The 20,410-nt window shown below is 37.3% G+C and overlaps 1 protein-coding gene across 13 annotated transcripts in view; it reads right to left on the bottom strand.

Annotated features, from left to right (window-relative positions):
- Window positions 1–20,410, bottom strand: part of GTDC1 (glycosyltransferase like domain containing 1) — a 379,170-nt gene that overhangs the window by 284,337 nt on the left and 74,423 nt on the right. For 11 of the 13 annotated variants that reach the window (XM_047722447.1, XM_047722446.1, XM_047722452.1 and 8 more), the window contains 2 exons: window positions 7,162–7,226; window positions 3,647–3,847 (listed from right to left, as the gene is read on the bottom strand). In XM_047722447.1, coding sequence (XP_047578403.1) covers window positions 3,647–3,822 — 176 coding nt within the window. In that variant the 5' untranslated portion in view covers window positions 3,823–3,847; window positions 7,162–7,226. Of the gene's footprint in view, window positions 1–3,646; window positions 3,848–7,161; window positions 7,227–7,650; window positions 7,763–20,410 lie in introns of those variants that run through there. The other 2 variants (XM_047722442.1, XM_047722449.1) reach the window with 2 other exon arrangements.

Here is a 20,410-nt window from a genome sequence, read left to right as displayed (position 1 = left end):
ACAGCCCGCTGCGTGCAGGGCAGAGCAGCTGCTCCCTCAGGCAAAGAGCTGCACCCGCGGGCATGGGAAGCTGGCCAGGGTGCCGTGAAAGGGAAGGTCGGAGGGATACGGGTGGGTACTGACCTCCTCTGCCATGCTGATCTTCAGACCAGTTCTTATTCATCTCCAGTGCACTCTTCCATTGCTCTGTTCCCATCACCTCCTTTCTCTATACCAATAACATTGTCTAGCACCTTAGTTTCTGTCACTGAAAATGTCTTGGAGAGGTTCCCATGAGAGCACACAGAAATCTTCCTAATTCAGGTCAAAGCTGTACGATATTTCATTTCAGAATGTCACCTAAGTTAACCGGTCCCCTTTATGAAAATAGGCAGCCAGAGCTTCAAGGCCAGCTACCATTCTAATTTCCAGATCCTTCTTCAGATCCTCTCTTACTTTGCTTAGCTATGGACTTAAAGGAAAGTTGTTACACTTTATGAATCATTTCTAGAGATGAAAGGTTTTCAGGTGACTAGGTAGCTCTATTGCCCAAAATAGAAGTCAAATCCAGGCTCTTTCCAGCCTTCCATCAGCCATTTCTGGCAGCCCAGGCAATTTGTCCTCGTCCTGTCATGTCATGGTTGTGGACATCACAACCACTGTCAAATGCAGGAAACAAAAATGGCTTCCTCCTTTCATAACTAAAAACAAAACAAAACAAACTTTGTTGGAAGAACCCCCAGAAGTTATCCACTTAAGTCTAATTTGCCAAAACCTAGTCACTAACCAGCACTAACTGCAAGGAAAGCTGGGAAAATTGGGCAGAGAATGGGATCATAATGACCAACTCAGGTCAATCATGCCTCACTCCCAGGGGCTGGGTACTTAGCCACTCCAAAGACAAGTGTGATTCTGTTAACAAGGAAGAAGGGCTGTTAAGTGGCCAATGATCAGAATCTGCTACAGTACCTCGGATGGAATGAAAAATATAATTGCAAGCTGCTGAGAGTGAAAAAAAATGATTTTAAGTAACAGTGATTGTCTCAGCTCAGGAAAGAAAAAAAAAATGAGTGAAATATCTTTGATGCCTACACTAGGTATATCTAAGAAAGTCAAAGTGCTAATCCTGGGACAAATGACTCATACATTTCAGAATATGAAATTTAAGGCCTATCCTCGAGACATTTTTCTGCATTTTGTGGTTTCCGAAGGGAAAATTTTAATATAACCTCAGGAACAATCATTACCAACTACTTTTGGGAAAAATAACCCATGGAGCTTTTGTAATCTATGATAAAATTAAATAGCTCCAAATGTGACCCATGATGTATTCTTCTAGCTACCAAGATAAAGCAGAATCAAACTGAGTAATCAGGCTAAAGCATTTATTCTGTTAGTAATAAAATATTTTCTGCATAATAAGCTCAAGACAATAATGACTGTATGTACAGAAGCTGAAAAAAATAATGTGTGTACCTATGTTCAGGGTCTCTTTCATTAGACACAGTCCCTACCTGTTCCAAGTAATTTTGCATAGTATGTAATACTGGTGCTTTCTGAATTGTGATGACTTCATCTCCCAAGTGTACAAAGAGAGTTAACTAACTAAGAGGCAAAAACTCTTCATATCTTTAGAAGTCTCCATGGAGATCAGATTTATCTGCTATAGCAAAAGACTTTTCTTACACTTCAATGTGGGGTTGAGTGAGCATATTTTTTTAACTCAGTGTAAGTTTTCAAGCTGTTGCTACTTTTCCAAAAGTATTCCAAAAGAGTAGATAAGTTATCACTGGTCAAATATAACTCTGGTTCAACTGGTGAGGTATATCTTTTAGTGAAGTCTGATTAGATTAATCTGCACAGCTTAGATGACCGACCTTGAAAGATCTTAGATACCACTGCTGGGCCCTGTAGGTTGTGACTATCAGAGAGTAAACCTTTACAGCACAATCTTACAGCAATCCACTTCCCCAGGAAGACTGCTTCAGCGAGCGCTGTGATGTTGATCCTCATTGCTTCGGGCCTCACAGGCAGTGGAGAAGCCATTGCACAGGAGGGTTTGCACACACACTCTCCACACACATACGTTTGTGACACAACAATTTCATGCTGAAAAACTGCCTAATCAAAATGAAATCTAACAGCAAATAGAGAAATGGCTCGTTTCAATGTTCAAGTCATTGTAGAAATGCATTATATCAAATAACGTTAAATGAAAACGTGTCATAAAGTCAACGGGATCACTTGACCCTAAGTAAGACAATACATTTGGTGCCAGGATACACAGTTAAATGAGATGTGAAAGCAACTATAAACAGTCATATTATAACACAGCAACAGTCTTATAATTGCCCTTAGAACTTTTATATTGATATACTCATTGAAATTTCTAATACTATCCATCAACCATATTCACTTAGTGATATCAGAATATAAAACATTAAATTATGGAAGGGAAAATACACTTTTGATTAGAAAAATAAATTCTTAATATGTCTCCAAACAGAATTTTACCTTTATAATCCCAAGCAAAGTGACTCGAGTGCTCACTGCTAATCCACCTGACCATCTGAATGCTCAGACGTGATGCATGGTTTTCATACACAAAATGGGTTATTCTCTGAATCCCCCTTATTACTCCGAAGAACAGTAACCTACATTTAAATCCCAAGCTACTGTCTCCCTTGTGACTGTTCCACCTTACAAGCAGCAACAGATAGATGCAGCTGCTGAAGGCATGGTGAGCACGGCAGCCCACAACGTGCCCTGTCTCCAACAATCTGTCTCCCCATCCATTATTAATAGTGCTGCTTACACCAATGCCGTTCTACACGGAAGGGCCCAGAATGAAAAGAAGAGCAGATCTATAAAACACTGGAGGATAATCTCCCACTGTTTACCAAGCAGGAGACACAAGACAGTATATGCCAACAGAGAATAAAAAGATCAGGATGTTCAGTATTCTACTTGTTCCCCATCAAACGTCATCACTATTTCTCATTCATCTTTCTAGTCCCAAAAGAATCTCTACTGGGTACCCCTAGTTCCCACTTCCTAACTGATTAGAATTCAGAACTGAGTCCTACGTGCCCCAAATCTATTCATCCCTGAAGACTAAGCAAAGGTTGACCAGCTCTAGAAAGCCACCTCCACTTTGTCACAGTCAAAATTAATTCCTCCATTTTTCACGCTCACTTTGCACCTGCAAGTCCATCTCTACCTCAGTAGTCTTTCAAGTTTTAAGGGCACAGATCGTGGTCACATCTGCCTTTTCAGCCTTAGCTCCTAGTACAGAGCAGACACAATAAATTAACCAAAAACAGCACACTCACTACAAGAGACACTGGAGGATATGGAACACCACCAACAAAAAACGTGCCCCAAATCAACTCTCCTCTGAGGCCAAAAATGTCATCCACACCCACACACATGCATGTGATACCATCACAAGACAGATGAGAAAAGGCTTTTAGGTTCTAAAGGGACCACTGTTCTACCAGCCAGCTGTCCTCAGAGTGTAAATGAACTCTCCTGCTCTGCTGGGTCTATTGTAGCCATACTGACCAATTCCACGGCTGGCGAAAATCTCATAGATGCCAACAGAAGCAAAATCCTTATACCACGTACAGTAAAAACAGGCTGAAGGTGCAGCCCGAGCTCCAATTACCTGTACTGCTCACTGATGGGAATATTCTGGGAGAAGTATAAAGCCGACGTCCGTGCTCTCCAATGCCATTTCTTTGCAGGCAGGGTATAAAGGACACAGTCTTCTAACTCTTGGAGCAGATCCACCAGCTGTTTATGGGACCCTCCGTAGAACGCCTCAATGATGAGAAGACTCATGGGCCCTTTCAAGCCTTCACAGATTCTAAATCATAAGCAAAACAATATTTTTCCAACATATGCATGTATGTGTGTGTGCATCAAGACTTTTAAAAATAACTTAAAATATTATACTCAGAAAGCAAATAATTTACAGACGCTTAATTTTTAAAAAATATGCTACATCCCACTTTTTTTAAAAAAGTACCAACACTTAGGGTTTATATTTTTGTAATCAGCATTTTCCATCATATGTGTTAACAAGAGGAAATAAAGGACGCTTATTTTTCTAATTTCTGTTTTCTTCTTGCCTTAAGATTACTTCCACAATGACTCAGGTTTTTTTCTCCAGCCTCAGGAAGTTTAAAGCCCTCCCCTGCTGTGATCATTCACTTCCTGGTTGGAATGGCTGGGACCCAGAATCAGTGACCAGGGAGTGGCTTGGCCTGGAGCTCTACTACTCTCAGACAGTCACTGAACTCATCTCCTAAGACTTCCACTCCAAGAGCCCTTTGTTTGTAAGACCCTATCCAGTTTAGAATTCTCTGACTCTCTAAGTGTGACATTCATTCATCTTTAAATTCACCAGCTATCCCTGCCCCAGAGACTCCATATGTAGAAAGAAAGCACATTCATATTTAAATCTCAAACCTCTAATGTTAAAAATCTTAGGATACAATTTCTTGAGACACTGCACATACCTTGACCACCTCCCCATTATCACCAATTTCCCACCTGCAAAGGAAAACCCAAAAAGAGGGGTAAAGCTATATGCCTATGAACCAGCAAGGTTTCTACAACCTTTCTTTAAACAACAATCCCATTAAGAAAGATAAAGTAATGTTTTATTAAAGACATGGTAGGGTGCTGGGTGGCTCGGTTGGTGGGGCAACTGCCTTTGGCTCAGGTCATGATCTTAGGGTCCTAGGATTGAGTCCCTCATTGGGCTCCTTGCTCAGCAGGGAGTCTGCTTCTCCCTCTCCCTGCCCAACCCAGCTCCTCCTCCTCTCCTCTCATGCTCTCACTCTCTCACTCTCTCTCTCTCAAATAAATAAATAAAGTCTTAAAAAAAAATAAAGGCATGGTAAATGTTTCATCTCAGCAAGTTAGCTATATAAGCAATTCTTTGGTTTAATAATATGACTTTTGTTAATGTGCTCAGTGAAATAAAAATGTATGTGTAAATGTAAAAAAAATCCATATACATTTCAAATTACATGCTATTTCCTGTAAGAAGTAAGGAAGAAACATCACTCTGTACATAAATGCTACATTGTTTAAAAAATATTCCATATGTTTGAATTTTCCTTTATGACTCAAGTAAATACCTCATTAAACAGCATATTGTTCTTAATAATGCTGTTCCACAAAATTATTAGTCTCAACAACTCAATGATGCTTTTTTAAAGAAGATTTTATTTATTTTAGAGAGAGACAGAGTGCAAGCCAGGGTAGGAGCAGATGGAGAGGGAGAGGTAGACAATCTCAAGCAGACTCATGCTGAGCGCAAAGCCCAATGTGAGGCTCGATCTCATGACCCTAAGATCATGACCTGAGCCAAAACCAAGAGTTGGACACTTGACCAACTGAGCCACCCAGATGCCCTCAATGATGCTTTTTACTAGTAAAACTGCACTTCACCTTGTTCAAATCAATGCCTATTTAAACTGCATTTCAAAGGAGAAAGTTTCAAATGGTTCTCAAAGATATGGCTGGAATGAAAAAAGTTTAGTTCTTGATGTCTGAATTTCCAATGAGCATTTTTATATATTTTTTTTAAGATTTTATTTATTTGACAGAGATCACAAGTAGGCAGAGAGGCGGGCAGAGAGAGGGAGGGAAGCAGGCTCCCCACTGAGCAGAGAGCCCGATATAGGGCTCAATCCCAGGACCCTGGGATCACGACCCGAGCCGAAGGCAGAGGCTTTAACCCACTGAGCCACAGAGGCGCCCCTCCAATGAGCATTTTTAAAGGAAAAAAACATACAAGTATATATTTCATTTCTCTACAAAATAAGAAGCAGTGTTCCTCAGCTGGGAAAGGCATGAACTCTGGGGTCAGGGAGATAGAAGTCTGAGGCTCAGCAGTGTCACTTCCTAGCTGTGTACTCTTGGACAAGTTACCTAACTTTGTAGGACTCAAGTCTCGCCTTCTGTAAAATGAGGGTAACAATACTAACCTCAGAGGTGTGTTGTGAAGATAAAACTGAAACCTAATAACTAACAAACAGTAGTAAGATATTTTGCCCTCCCATTTTCAGTATAAATCACCTTACATAAGGGAAAGGATATATTTGTATCCTCCTGCATTTGAAAATCAGTAATTTTCAGTCACAGCCCCCTCTCAACCAACGACTGGTGGGAAGTGTGGTGGGTTTTACCCATTCCTCATTAGCAGTTTGCATTTCCAATAAGAATTTGAGAGCTTCACAGGTACCTGGGAAGAAGTAAGCTTAGGGGCTGAGCCATGCACTGGCTTGGCTTTTTTCAGGCCAGTTAAAGACCACCTCTAATAAACACAAGGTTCAATAAGATCAGTTTCACAAAATGGTAGCCTGTAATCCTTCAAACAATGGAAACTTTTAGAAAGTCAACTGAGAGACCAACATAAGGCAATTTTGCAAATTATATCAAAGGTTTCAAGACAGACTAAAAGCAGTTAACAGTTTACTTACTAGATCACATCACAGTTGTCTCTATCTTGGTTTATTTCCTCTGATCTAATCATGACAAGGTGTATATGCCTTATATATCCTTAAAAGGTTGCTGTAAAAATGACCTGAGCTATTTCCCGAAGTGATAGGATGTGATCTAAACCACTCTAAAGAATATTTCATTCATATAACCTCAAAGAAAGCAACAGCAATATTAGAAGGAAAAAAAGCTTTCTGATTCTTCATTCCTTTGCCCTTTTAAATGATTAATCTAGAGCACATATCATGCCATGTATTTACAGATGTTACTTATAGGTCTGAATCATGAGTTATCTGCAAACCATAAGCCAATGTGGAGGCAGTATGTGTAGGTGCTGCTGTAGATTCAAGACATTCAGTAAGCAGAACTGAACACCAAGCATGTGGGAGGTCAAAAAATAGAAAAGGGGAAAAAAAGATTATAGCTATAGTAGATTTCCACCCCTTTAATAGCTCAGTAAGAAGAGTGAAATGTACAGGTTTGAACTAGCATTTACTTGAGCATTTTTCTAGTGGCCAATGGGTGTGCCTGCGTTTTTGGTATTTTCCTAGGGAGAGTAACTATGTCCTACCATCTCTGAAAACTATACTTAGTGGCTTTGATTCATGGAAATTTGTTCTGCTTGTTTTGTGGAGACAGACATAACCTGGCAGTTCCCCTACTTACTTCTATTGCAACTTTTGTGGCAAGAAGAAAATGGATTCTTCCCTATAGTCTTCTTCAAGCGCAACCTGGAAGAAAGATGATTCCCATTAGGTGCAAGCAAAAGAGAGGAAGCTGATTTTTAAATATAAAATTCAAACCAAATGTCATTATAGCACATTAAAGAACAGTGCAAATACTCTTACTGTGCTTGAGTTTTTAGAAAACACTGCTTGAAACAAACAAGTATCAGGTTAAAAAAAAAAACAAAAAAACACAACACTTTGTTAAAAAGAATTTTTGCTGTTATGCTAAAATTTGCTAAAAGATAAAGGGAATGTGCCGTTTGCTCATTTTAGCAATAATCCCAGAAGATGGCAGGTGGTCACTTTGACACCACAGATGCTCAGGAGCACGGGTGAATACAGACATCAGGGACCACTATCAATGGCTGCTAGGGAGTGATAGGGAGTGAGTGCTTGAGCAGCAATTCTGAACACTGAGAACGCTTACTTCTAAGCAAAGAAGAGGTCTTCTTTACAGCCCAACGCTGTGGCCAGGTGTTTGCCAGAAGATGGTAGGTGAGCCATAGCCAAAGATCTTAAGTGCGTGCCTGGGTTAATCACTGAGTAAGTATATCAATGAGGGGTGTGGCACTTGTTTCAAAGAAAAAAACAACAAAAAACCTTCTTATTAGAGGCAACAAATACTAATCAGAAAGCCCATGTCCTTTCCGCAGAACACTAGAATGTTAATGTTTTATGACATTAAGGAAAAAGTTTAAAAAAAGTTAATGGCCAATCCATTCTTGCTCCCAGAAAGAGCATACAAAGTATGTCAGATAAAATTTTATCAACTTTTAAGTTTTTCTGCTTAACCCAGTAAACTTCAGTTAAAAAAAAAAAAAAACTCATTTCTTCAGCATATTTTATTCCCCAGTGACAGCAAATGAATGAGAATCTACTATACTATTAAAGCTTTATGAAAGTTTAATTCATTATCAATACTATGATTTAATGATACATGGTTAAATGCTAAACATTAAATTAGCAATATAAATGAGTCAAAATGATAGCTATGACACAGGAATTTTAAACCACTTCAAATTCTACTTAAGATCACGAGAGGTCAAATGATTTAAGAACTGTCTGCCTTTCCAAAACTTTATATTTACAATTAAAAGAGGACACAAAGGGAAAAATCACAAAAATGTTTCACATAAACATTTTGACCAAAATGAAAAAAGTGCCATTAGTGTCATCTCAATTAAAAACTAATAATGCATTGATAAGATCACCAAGAACAAAAGTAGCCTGAAACCAAGGCTGTGAATATTTTTAAATTTTTATTAAAACTTTTCGTCACTGTACCTGCATTTATTTTAAGCTTGACCCAATTTCTTTATTCCCTGAGCCATTTTCAAGGTGAACTACATTTTGGTCTACCTCCTCTAACAGAACTGCTGTTGTAAGTTTTTTTTTTTTTTTTTTAACAGTATAAAAGAAATTTGCAATATGCCATTGACTTATTGAAAACAATGTGCTAAGTATAAATAGATCATGTGAATTTTTTAAAAAAACTAAACCTAAGTCACATTAGAAACCTGTAATTAGTCCTCGTATATGATGTCAATTCAGTTACTTATAATATTCAAATAATTTTCCAACCAAATACCAGGTAATAATTTTAAATCAGAGGAATTGTTGTATTAATATATTCCACAGACACCTTACTGCTATTAGCTGTAGGAAGGTATGGTTTCAGTGATGATGGTTTTAACGGTTTTAATCCCACACACATGAGAAATTGATTCCACAGGCTAATCCACACAGGGCTTGCTACCTTAACCTTCAATCAATTGCTGAAAATATGTTTTCTACTTGCCTATATACAATATTTAAAAAGTTAAGTTTGGCAGAGCAAACAAAACAAAACAACAACAACAACAAAACCAGTGAACTTAAACACTAAATGCTCTAAGTTGGGGAAAATAAAATTTGAATAGGACTTCCCAATAGGTCATCAGAGGTTTACCTGGTATTTTCTTACTGACCCCTTCCCTTCGGCACCTCCACCCACCAACTCCAACACACCAGGTTCTATTTTAAAAGCAATGAATAACCCAGCAGGGTAAAACAGGGCAGCACTGAGAAAAGTTAGCATTACCTTCCAACCCACTCACTTATTTTAATGATTCATCAGGGAAACCCCAGTTGTTAAAATATACCTGAAATCTCATTAAATAGTAAAAAAAAGCATAAAAAGATTTCTGCTTTGAAACACTTGTCACCGTCAATTCCCCTAACGAGGGTGAACATATAGTAAATAAGGGTGAATATATAGTAAAATTACAGTTTGCTAAATAAATATCCTCAAAGTATCACACTATAATCAAGTATCATATGGGGGTCAGGAGGTTGAGAAAACAGAGATAAGCAGATCCTACCAAAAAGTTATTTTTTAAAAACTTTTCATTAAAATCAGGTGTAGCAAATTCATCCTAACCTCAATGTAATCTCTAGGTACTAAAATACAATCCGGTATCAAATGCAGAGTAAAAAACCCTGCAATCCTAAAACTATAGGCACAGGCAGTATTCTACATAATTAAAGGAAGTTTGGCGAACACTAAGGAATGAATCAGGTTCCTGAACATTAGTTTGAATTAAAGATGATGCATAATTGGGGCGCCTGGGTGTCTCAGTCAGTTAAGTATCTGCCTTTGGCTTAGGTCATGATCCTCCAGTCCTGGGATGGAGCCCCCCACGGGCTCCCTTCTCAGCAGGGGTCTGCTTCTCTCTCTCCCTCGGCATCTCCCCCAACTTTTGTTCTCTAGCTCACTCTCCATCAAGTAAATAAATAAAACCTTAAAAAAAAAAAAAGATAATGCGTAATGGAAACTGATCATTACTCCATTATTTGATTATGGACATATAACCTAATGTTTATGATAACTTGTGTACGACTGTGTGTACTTAAACAGTAACATTAAAAATAAAAATCTTGGGTTCATACTGAAAAAGACGTAGCACTATAATATTTTACTGCCCCACAGTGCTATGAGTGTTCTAATTTCTTTAGTTCTGACTTTAGTTTCCTGTTGTGGTAATGAAGAACTAAGGATTTATGCACCAAAACCAAGACTTGGTGAGAAGAAATGTATGCCATCCTGTTTGTGACACAATTTAAAGCAATCTTCAAGTGTGCTTTTCCAATGATTTCCTATGATCTTTTATATAAGCTCTTCTAAAAATTACAATCTCATATGCATATATTGCTATTTAATTTTCCCTAACAAATATTTTCACTCTTTCTCAACTTGGAATTTAACTTTCTGTTTAGAACTATCAGTCACTTACTCCATGACCTGAATTAATACAAAATCTTGGTTATAACTGTGTCAAATGCAAATTCAACAAATACTTATACGCACTGACACTATGACATCATTCACTTGTTTTCAAATATGCTTAATTTCCACAGATGTGTACATATTACAAATCATTACTTTACATTTTTGTAAAGTTATATTCTCCACTATACTGTGAAATTATGACTATGAATTTTTTTGTGAGAAGTTTACTGGTCTAATTTCACTGACAAATAAAATACCCTCTTTCAACTTTTCATTGCTATTAATTTCATGAATAATTTCAAACTATGAAAGTAGCAATGAATTAGTTCTACTGAATACTAAAAACATTTTCAATTTGCTGACATTTCAAAATGTGGTAGTGTATTTGTGAATCAACAGAAAATTTTACACCAGAAAATCATCTCATCACTCATTCCAACTACTGCATCACCCTCTTAACTAGGTCTCCATGCTGCCACACCATCTGATTCCCATCATACCATCCACCATAATCCAGCCACAAGTAATCTTCCAAAATGCAAATGTGATCATCAGGCGAGATGCTCAAAAACCTGCAAGGTCTCCACCACCTAAGGATAAAAGTCCAATGCCCTACACACGACAGCTAAGACCTTGCTTGTTTGGCTCTTCCTTTCTCTTTGCCACCGCTGGCCAGCCGTACTTCTCCCCTGTGATCTCTCTTCCCCCACTAACCTAGACTCTGCCTTGTTGTGGTACCAAGCGCTTACACTCACATAGTTACTCTTCTGTGATTCCACACCTTGGTCTCTTTTCTGTCAGCCTCTTTGCATTCACCTCATGAACTTTCCTTAAAATTTCTGCTCATGAATCACCAATTCTATAAACCCTCTCCCTAAACTTCTCTTCAACAGGACTTCCCCTCTGCTCTGTACACTCTCAGTATTTGTTTCACTCTCTTTCCAGGTCCCGCTTCCCTCTGGGCCTTTGAAAATCCGCAGGACAGGGGCCATGTTGTTCTTTTCCTGGGGGCTTCCCAGGATCTGGCACATTGTGAATATCACTAAGTTTCTGTAGAGCTGCACTAAAAATCAGGGGGAAACGGGAACTTGATTCTGCCTTTAAAGTAGCATTGCTTTCACTGCCCACAAGTCCCAAGCAAACGAGTGTCAGGCAGCGGCCACCTGCTTCTAATGATTTCTCATTATTCCCGAGGTCGAAACTACATCAAGCAGCTAGTATATCTAAAAACATTTTATTATATTCTCTTTCAAAGATGGGTTCTCTTTTCTTACTTTCATAGAAAGGAGACTTTTTAGATGTATTTTTTTCAGGTAGATACAAGTTTATCTTAACCTCCTAATATAAGAGAAATAACAATGATAAAAGAAATGGTAGAAACACCACAAGCAACGGCATTCTGGACCAAAGCAAGTTTCGTGGCCTAAAAATGAGTATCTGTGAGATTCCATGAATTTTGAAAATCATCTGCAGTGTTTTAATCTGCTTGATCTATAGCCATGTTAGTTTAATACTAGCAATGGAAGTAGGATGGGAAGCCAATTCCCTCACCATAAATCTGGAGATCCCATTTCACATTTAGTAATTATACTTTTATTTAATGGGGAAGAAAAAAAGACACTTTTAAATACTTTCTGCCAACAATTATTCATTTTATAAAAGTTTGACAAGATGAATAATGTATTTGCTTTCTCAAGATGGCATTTCTCCAAGGCTTCCACCTTCCTGAAATGGGCTGCAAATCAGTCCAGTGGGAGAAAATAGGATTATCTGATCCATGCATATAGGGATACCTAAGTAAGAAAGCCCAGGTGTTTCATAGATCCATAGGTGGAAGGTATGTGGGAGACACTGACCAACCACTTTTCTTTTACAGTGGAAGATGCGGAGAATATTGAGTATCACAGAGTAAGTAACAGAGCAAGGGCCTAAACCCAAGTCTTTTGATCCTATAGTCATGTAAGTTCCCATTATACTTCATTGCAGGTACCTGGTAGGAAATAAGTAAAAGGTTCATCCATTTTCTAGTCTTTAGAGTTTTTGGATTAAATATCAATGTTTAATAATTATTAATATGTAAATGACATATACTGTAGTATATAGTATATACATTTGAAATATAAATGTCAGTGTAAGATGATAAACAATGTATCACCTATTATATCTGATCATTACTCCCAATAGTTCATAAATCCAGGACTAGTGGTATAAACCACACTCTATCATTATAGAGAATACCATATAGTTAGGGTGACAAAACTCACAACTCTTGTTCTAATCTCTTGTAATTCCTTCCAGAGTCCTGCATAATCATCCCTTCCCTGACCCCACAACCCTTATCTTTCACCCACTAGCTCAAGACTAACAACTTTCTGATGGGGCAAGAGACCTTAATGACTAGGATGGGAGAAACACAATTTCCAAGATTCATATGACAAGAATGGTTTGAAGTAGGAAGCAAAGAGGTCACCCACAGAGATATGCTCAGTCTATCTCATAATTTACTTCTGTTGCCATCAAACAAAAGTCCGAGTCTCCCTGATATAACAATCTATAGTTCTTCTTTGTACTTACCATCCGTAGGATTTATTTATACGAGTGACTATGTAATATCTGTAACCTCTACTGGCTATTAAGTTCCAAAAGGACAGTGACCAGGTCTGCTTACTTACCACTGTATCCTTAGCACTTAGCAAACAGAAAATGTTCTACACTCTGTTGAGTCAATAAACCATAAAACTGTTTAGCAATGGCCTTGACAATTTCTTGAACTCATCTAAGACCTTTATTATTATCAGCCACAAATAATCACCCCTTCCTACCACTAATTACAACTTAATTCTCATAGAGAGAACTTGATGCACATCTTATTGTATTCAAAATGTCACACCTCATTCTAAGGAAAATAGTCCTGCCAGCCGCCCTACTGAGGGGTTTAGAAGTCAAGTTTCATGCCACAGTCAACTATCTTCTCTGACTTTTCCGGACTCTACAAGAATATTTAACACAATGACAGTCAAGTTTGTGACCTGGAAGGATTCAACCAGTTTAATCATTAGACTGGCATATTTTTCTTGGTCCGAAGCATTATCTTGCTACCCTACATTGGCTTCTATGCCAAATTTTAACTCAGACTTGGATTATGCAAGATAATTATAAATATACACACCAAATGAGATTAAAATAAAATGACTAACAGATTCTTAACTCTACTGGCATTAGTGAGTCTCGCTCTAACATCTTTTAAGAACTTAATCCATCTTAACTAAATAAAAAAATTGTTGAGAAGTTTCTCTCTCCAAGTGGGAGGCACATGTCACATTTTCAGTTAATTTTGAAACAGAAATAGCAGGGTGACTCTAACACACAAACATTCTCAACGTCCTATTTGAAGTACTGCAACCCAAGCAAACATGGGTGGCATTCCCTTGATGGGTTGAAATAAATGTCACCAAGTATAAAGTTCTGGACTTACTCACTTCTAGGGAAAAATGAAAAGGACATAAACTCACAACTCAATCTATTTATCAGTGAGGGAAATCAACTTTCAAGAAAGACAAAAACCTAACAGCTCAGGAGGCAAAAGAATATCAGATAAACACTGGGGAGAAGAAAGAGAAATGTCCAGAGGACTAAAGGGCTAGAAATAGATATCCCTAAAAGAACCTATGTTAGATACCTTCAATATTTTAATATTCATATTATATGAATGGAAGTCACCCTGCAGTAACAGATTTATATAAATGGTGTTAGGAAATGTGAGGTGAAGCCAGTATTCAAATCTGTCCTTAAAGATCCAAATCCATAAAACCATGCCTTAAAGATGTATCAACTAAAATGTTTAATGGCACTTCTCTCATCTCCAAGTTCCACCTAACTACAGAAATTTATTTATTAGAAGTAGGATTGGTTAAAAGTACATTTTCTTCCATTTATGTGCTACAGCAGGTCTTTTTCTAGCTGCCACCTAATTTTTTTAAGAATCTTTTGATCTGCCAATGGTCTTAAGACATTTACTGATGGTTTAAGAAGCCAACACTAGAAAAACTGGAGAGATTGTAGAGATCGTTAGTGATAAGTTTTCAAAAGCCCAGAAACCCAGTTTAGATCAGGGCTGAGTAAATCTGGGGCTAAGAGATACGGTAATGAGAGCTGTATCACTATTTTTAAATATCACAAGGGGCATATTATTAGCTACCCACTATTATAAGAAAAAGAGTCAGTCTGATAATAATAGACTGGAGTTTTTAAATCCTGAAGATATTTAGGATTGAGATTCTTGAGTAAAGAAAAGGCATACACAGACAACAGTGTACAATTTCTAGGTCTACTATTCTCCATAGTTACTACAGAGGAAGCACAGGCTTGCCCATATCATCTGACACACTAGTTTCCACTGAATAAAAGATAAGTAGCAATAGCTCAAAGTTTCCTGATTGGAGCAAACACTATGGCTTTTATCTATTTAGTGGCCTTGTCTGTCACTATTATCTCTTTATCAGCTGGTTTTTCAAGGAGACATTCCAATGATATAAATATTTTGTCTAATGAAACAGGGACCTTACAGTACAGGATATTCTTTGCAAACTACCCAAAGCTATACTCTACATCCTCATCATCTCTTAAGGAAGTAATTTCACACTTTGCAAACAGTGTGTTCAAACAGAGTAAGGTTGCTTAGGAGTTAATTAACTCCCCCTTGCATCTCTATCCAGCATGTATATGCACTATATCTGGGACCATAAGTCTCTGTACTGGATTAATTAGCATTCATAGTTAACAAATAGCCTGAATCACTGTAGAGAGAGATTATAACTTAAACTCATAAAAGTAGGTACATAATATCTTGCATTCCATGTAACAGTTGCTCAACAGATCTTAGCAGAATTGAAATAAGGAAATACTTGGTCCCCCTTATCATTCCTCTTGCTCAATGTTCTAATGTCCCTTTCCCCGTCCTTGCTTCCAAACTTTACTTGTAAGAACTAAATTGAAAATATCAGATAAACTCCTGCACATTGTTCACAGTACATGCCCACCAGGCACAACAATGTGTTACCTCTCCAAGGAGTACTTGCATGTTACAAGGGAGCAACAGGTGATGGCAAAATTTCAGCCGTCTGAGGAACAGATGAGAATAGTTCGTGAATTAAAGGGACCCTTCTCAAGCCCTGAAGGCCAATACCTACTCTACCAGTGCACAGGGCTAGATTTGCTTTGAAGTATTAAAATGTCCTATCACATCTGAATACAATACAAAAAGCTTGAAAACTGTGCCTGTCTTTGGATTCAACCACTTCTACGAATTAACCATGGAAATTATCAAGAATTTTTACTTCAGTCTTTGCCCCAAATTGAAACCAAAATATCCAACAAAAAGGAATTTCATAATTAAATGATCAGTGATCAAAAATCATAATAAAAAGAAAATTTACTGGCATGGAAAAATGTTTCCACCCTTGCATGATTGCATGCTATGAATATGTAAAAATATATGATGAAATGAATATAGAAACGTGAGAGAGAGAGAACACACATGCACACAAGTAGGCATAAATAATCATTTATGGTAGAACTATGAGTGATTTTGGTTTTCTCTTCAGGTTTCATTTTGTTCTTCAAGTTATCTGCACTGGATGTTTCAACTTGCAATTAAAAGAAACTATAAATTTTTCCTAACTTTAGGAAGGAGGCCAAATGGTTTGAAATAACAAACTACTTCCCAATTACTGAAGACTTACTCCCCTCCAGGAGCTTGCCAGTAGTTTTCAAATTATTCTAACTACTATTGCTATAAAGAAACTTATTAAAAAACTAATCAGCAAGGGTTAAACTAATGGGGCTATACCTACTCACAAATGCTGTAATTTGGTTTTGCAAATACTCCTTGTCTAATGCATGAAATAAAAGCAATACTCAGTTAATTTTTAAAAGTACTTGAATTATTAAATAATTTTAAACAGATCAAACTCTTTATTTATCCATAAGGAATCTGAAGCTGCACTTTGACAGAGTGGATAAGTAACTAAAATGCTATTTTGGTACTGATAGTTCCGAATAGGAACATAATATTGTGCAAACTTAAAGTCTTAAAGTTCAAGTAAGATGTCAAAATTAACTTGTGCTTTCAATAATTAGATACGGGTCTTGAAATAAGGGAAAATATTTCATTAAGGCAAATAAACTTGAAAAAAACTTCTAGTTTCACACTCAATCTCCAAAGTGTCTATATTAAAAAAGCAGAAACCCAGTCTTATGTAATCACCCATACGAGCTACACATGCTAAAGAAGGGATGACTGTAGTGCCGACCACTACAGTCGCAGTCTCACCATTTTTGAAGACTGTCTCCTTTCATAATCACTCAGAGTTTTCCTATATTTATATACATGTGGTAGGTGAATGGATACTCAATAAATATTAACCCAACAGCAACTCAGACTTCATAGAGACATATTTTTAAATGGAACCTCCAGGTCCTAGAACTTTTTAGAATTTAAATAACATGAAACCATAAAACACATTTCAAGTGATAAGAAAGTATTAGTCCTGGAATTGTTTTCCAGGGCAACTATTTGATCATATTTTATTTTTAAAGCCATCTATTTGGAAAAATTTAACTTACAAACCTAGAAGGAAAACAGCCTACCATTAAAAATACATAAACAATTAAGAATTAGCCTCCAGAAAACCCAAAAGTACTAACAAAAATATGAAATATGTAACTGCAAAAATTAGGGACAAGCTTTTCATTTCATCTATTTTTAAAGGAACACTAAGAATACACCTAACAACATATAACTTTCCATATTTTAAAATTAGCACAAACTTGACATGTAGAAGAAATCCTAATCTCAGGAAAGCACCATGTGGCATTTTTTAACTTTATGACCACTTTGTTGACTCTCTGTCCCAGAGCAGATCACCTCCAGCATTAGTACTCTGACCTTACAGAAAAGTGACAGATAAAGTTTATGGTGAGAAAAAATGAGTTTTTATAGGTTTCCAAAAGGGAATTCTTATGACACTAAAAGCCATATAATAATATTGATTTGATAACCAACTTTTTTACTGCCAAATTACAGACTTAAGATTTCTAGAAAAATATCCAAGTGAATTTGCAGTAAAATACAATAAAATAGAGGCTTGGGCTCATGACAGTCTAGGATGTCTTTGCAAACTTTAAATATGCATATAAAATACTTTTTGAAGACAGATCTTCTTTAAAGTTTTCAGTGTCCTAAGATTCACCTTTTATGCTGGAACTGACTGTCCCTTCTTCCTGACATTTATCAGTCAGCTCTAAGTTCTCACCTTTCTGGGCAAATAATTTCCATGCCTGTTTCTAATTTCTTCTGTCTTAAAGGCAAACATACAATGTACAGAAACAAGGATTATTTTTTTGAAAAATCACCCTCAAAAATCAATTAGAATATTCAAAATATTCCATTCTCACAAATGAAAATAAGTTGCTTGCTGAAATGACAGTCTTCCATTTCACTGCCTTAAAAATTAAGCTGGCATGGATAATAAAAGTGTTTTCTGACTGAATATGCTTGGCATTCAAATATTTTTAAAACAAAAACTAATCCATAATTAGATTTCACAGGCGCAATCTATAGAAAATAGAATTTGTTTTTATTTTTCTGAGAGCAATACTAACGATTTGATATTATAAAAGTAATAACAACAATACCATTGCTTGCATAAATCTGTAAACAAACCGGCATATTAGTGTTTATTATCCTTTTCAGTCTGATCTTTGTCATTCATTCATTCATTTAGCAAATATTTATTGTGCCCACTATGTGCTCAACAGTGTTCCAGGTGCTTGTGGCTATGACAAAACAAATGTTCCTGCTATCACAAGCAATTTCTTTCTAATTGGAGTAAAAAGACGATCATCAAGTAGATGTACATAAGAGGATGCAGGTGCTATTAAAAAACATAGCACAGGTGATATAGGATAAAAAGAGCCACTGAGATCTGGGGCTGGGAAAGGGTGGTATTTTACACAGGGTTGTCAGAGAACACGTCGCTGCCGAGATGACATCTAAACAGAAATCAGAAGGGTGCTGGGGGGTACAGGGGTGGGGGGGCTAAAGAGATCTGATCTAAAGCCTTCCAGGCAACAGGCACAGCAAGACTCTGAGATGAACATGCTTGCCATGTGCAAGACAGTAAGATGGTCTGTGACTGCAAAGCATAAACAAATGTCCTTTATGTAACAAGCATTTACTGAATGATAGCATTCTAAAAATTATGCTAACTATTTTATGGTATCAAGATGACCCAAATATAGTTTCTGACCTCAGACCTGGATATAATTACATTACTGAGTGATAAACATTATAAAACATTTGAGCTGGGTCTCAAAAAAGGACCAAAAGCAAGTTCTACTTCAAGCCAATGAGCTAAGAACCGAGAAATAAAGTCCAGAGGGCCACAATGCCCACTAGAAAGAGGAGATGAAGAACTTGCAGATACTTCCTCAAAAACCACTCAACTCCTTTCTCCTTTTACTTTCTTCTAGAGTTCAGGCTAAAATACTTGATCTCCCAGGTGAGGAAAGGTGACATGTTTCACAGTATTCCAAAACGATGTTAAGTGGAAAGAAGGCTCAAAATTGAAAGCGCCCTCTATTGGCAGCCAGGATGCTGCCGCACAACTCGCCAAATCAACAACCCACGGGGCTTTTAGCTGACCTACATCAAGACCACTGGTTATCAGGTCCTCCTTCCAAGCCTCCCTCATCATCTTCAACCTCAACTGGGCCTCAGCTTCTGATTGTCTTCCCCACCTCCCGCTATATTTAATCTGCTTCCATTCTTCTGAAACTTTCAGATTCCTTAATGTCAGTCCTCTACTCAAACACCTACGATTTTTCTTACAGAAGAAAGGGAAAATAATACTTAATAAGAAATAAGATCTCTGATAATTTGATTACAAGCTCCTTCTTAACCTCAATTCCAGACATACCGTTACCCAAATACAATGTTTCAATGTTTTTTAAAACATTCCATACCCATTCCTGCCTCCAAACATTGTTAGTGCATTCTTCTTCCTAGAAACCTTCCACTTTTACCACCTGTCAAAGTCCTACATATAGTTCAAACTCCATTCAAATTCCAACTCATCCACAAAAGCCTAAGTCAACTGCTCACGCACAGTCAGCCAGTCAGAAGCAATTATTCCTTCCTCTGGGTACCACCAAACTTGGCTTATACCCCACTTAGAGCAGTTATTGCAATCCTACCTATACTATGGTTATATAGTACACATGTGTGTCTGCCCAACCAGATGTCACTTTCTTGGTAGCAAAGCATGCACACGATTTATGTTTATATCTATTCATAATCCAGCAAAGTGCCTTATACATGATAGGCATTCCATTAATGTACTCCTGAATTCTCATTAATAGGCTACAATAAGCCCTCACTTTCTGGGGGGTGAGTAGATTCCTGGATTAAAGATTACAGCAGCATCATAAAATAAATTGTCCAGGCACTACTACTGCATTTAACTATTCAGGTAAGTTATGAATCACTGGAGATATTATTGAATAAGAAGATAAAAACAACAAAAAATCACCTATGGGTGCTCGTTAGGCAGCACAAAATTAAAGAGGAATGGGGAAACCTAAAGCATAAAGCCACCTGGATTAGGAAGTATTACCGAGGGATTCTAAAACAATTCATTTAACAAAATTTCAGTTCCTATTATGTGCCAGATACTGTAGTGATGGCTAAGAATACAAAGGTGAAAAAAAGTGCTCAACACTCTTTTTTTAAGTGCAAAGTGCTGGCCCATAAATTATTCCCTCCAAAAGTAGGAACAGAAGAGCAGCATACAGGCCAAAATAGACAATCATTACCCAATTCTAAGTCCAAATCTAGGAAACTATCTTGCCTAAATTGTGA

Source organism: Lutra lutra, chromosome 3, assembly GCF_902655055.1.
Source record: "Lutra lutra chromosome 3, mLutLut1.2, whole genome shotgun sequence".
In the NCBI taxonomy this organism is placed as follows: Eukaryota; Metazoa; Chordata; class Mammalia; order Carnivora; family Mustelidae; genus Lutra; species Lutra lutra.
Note: the sequence above shows the minus strand (reverse complement) of the source record. Positions and strands in the feature narration are given on the sequence as shown.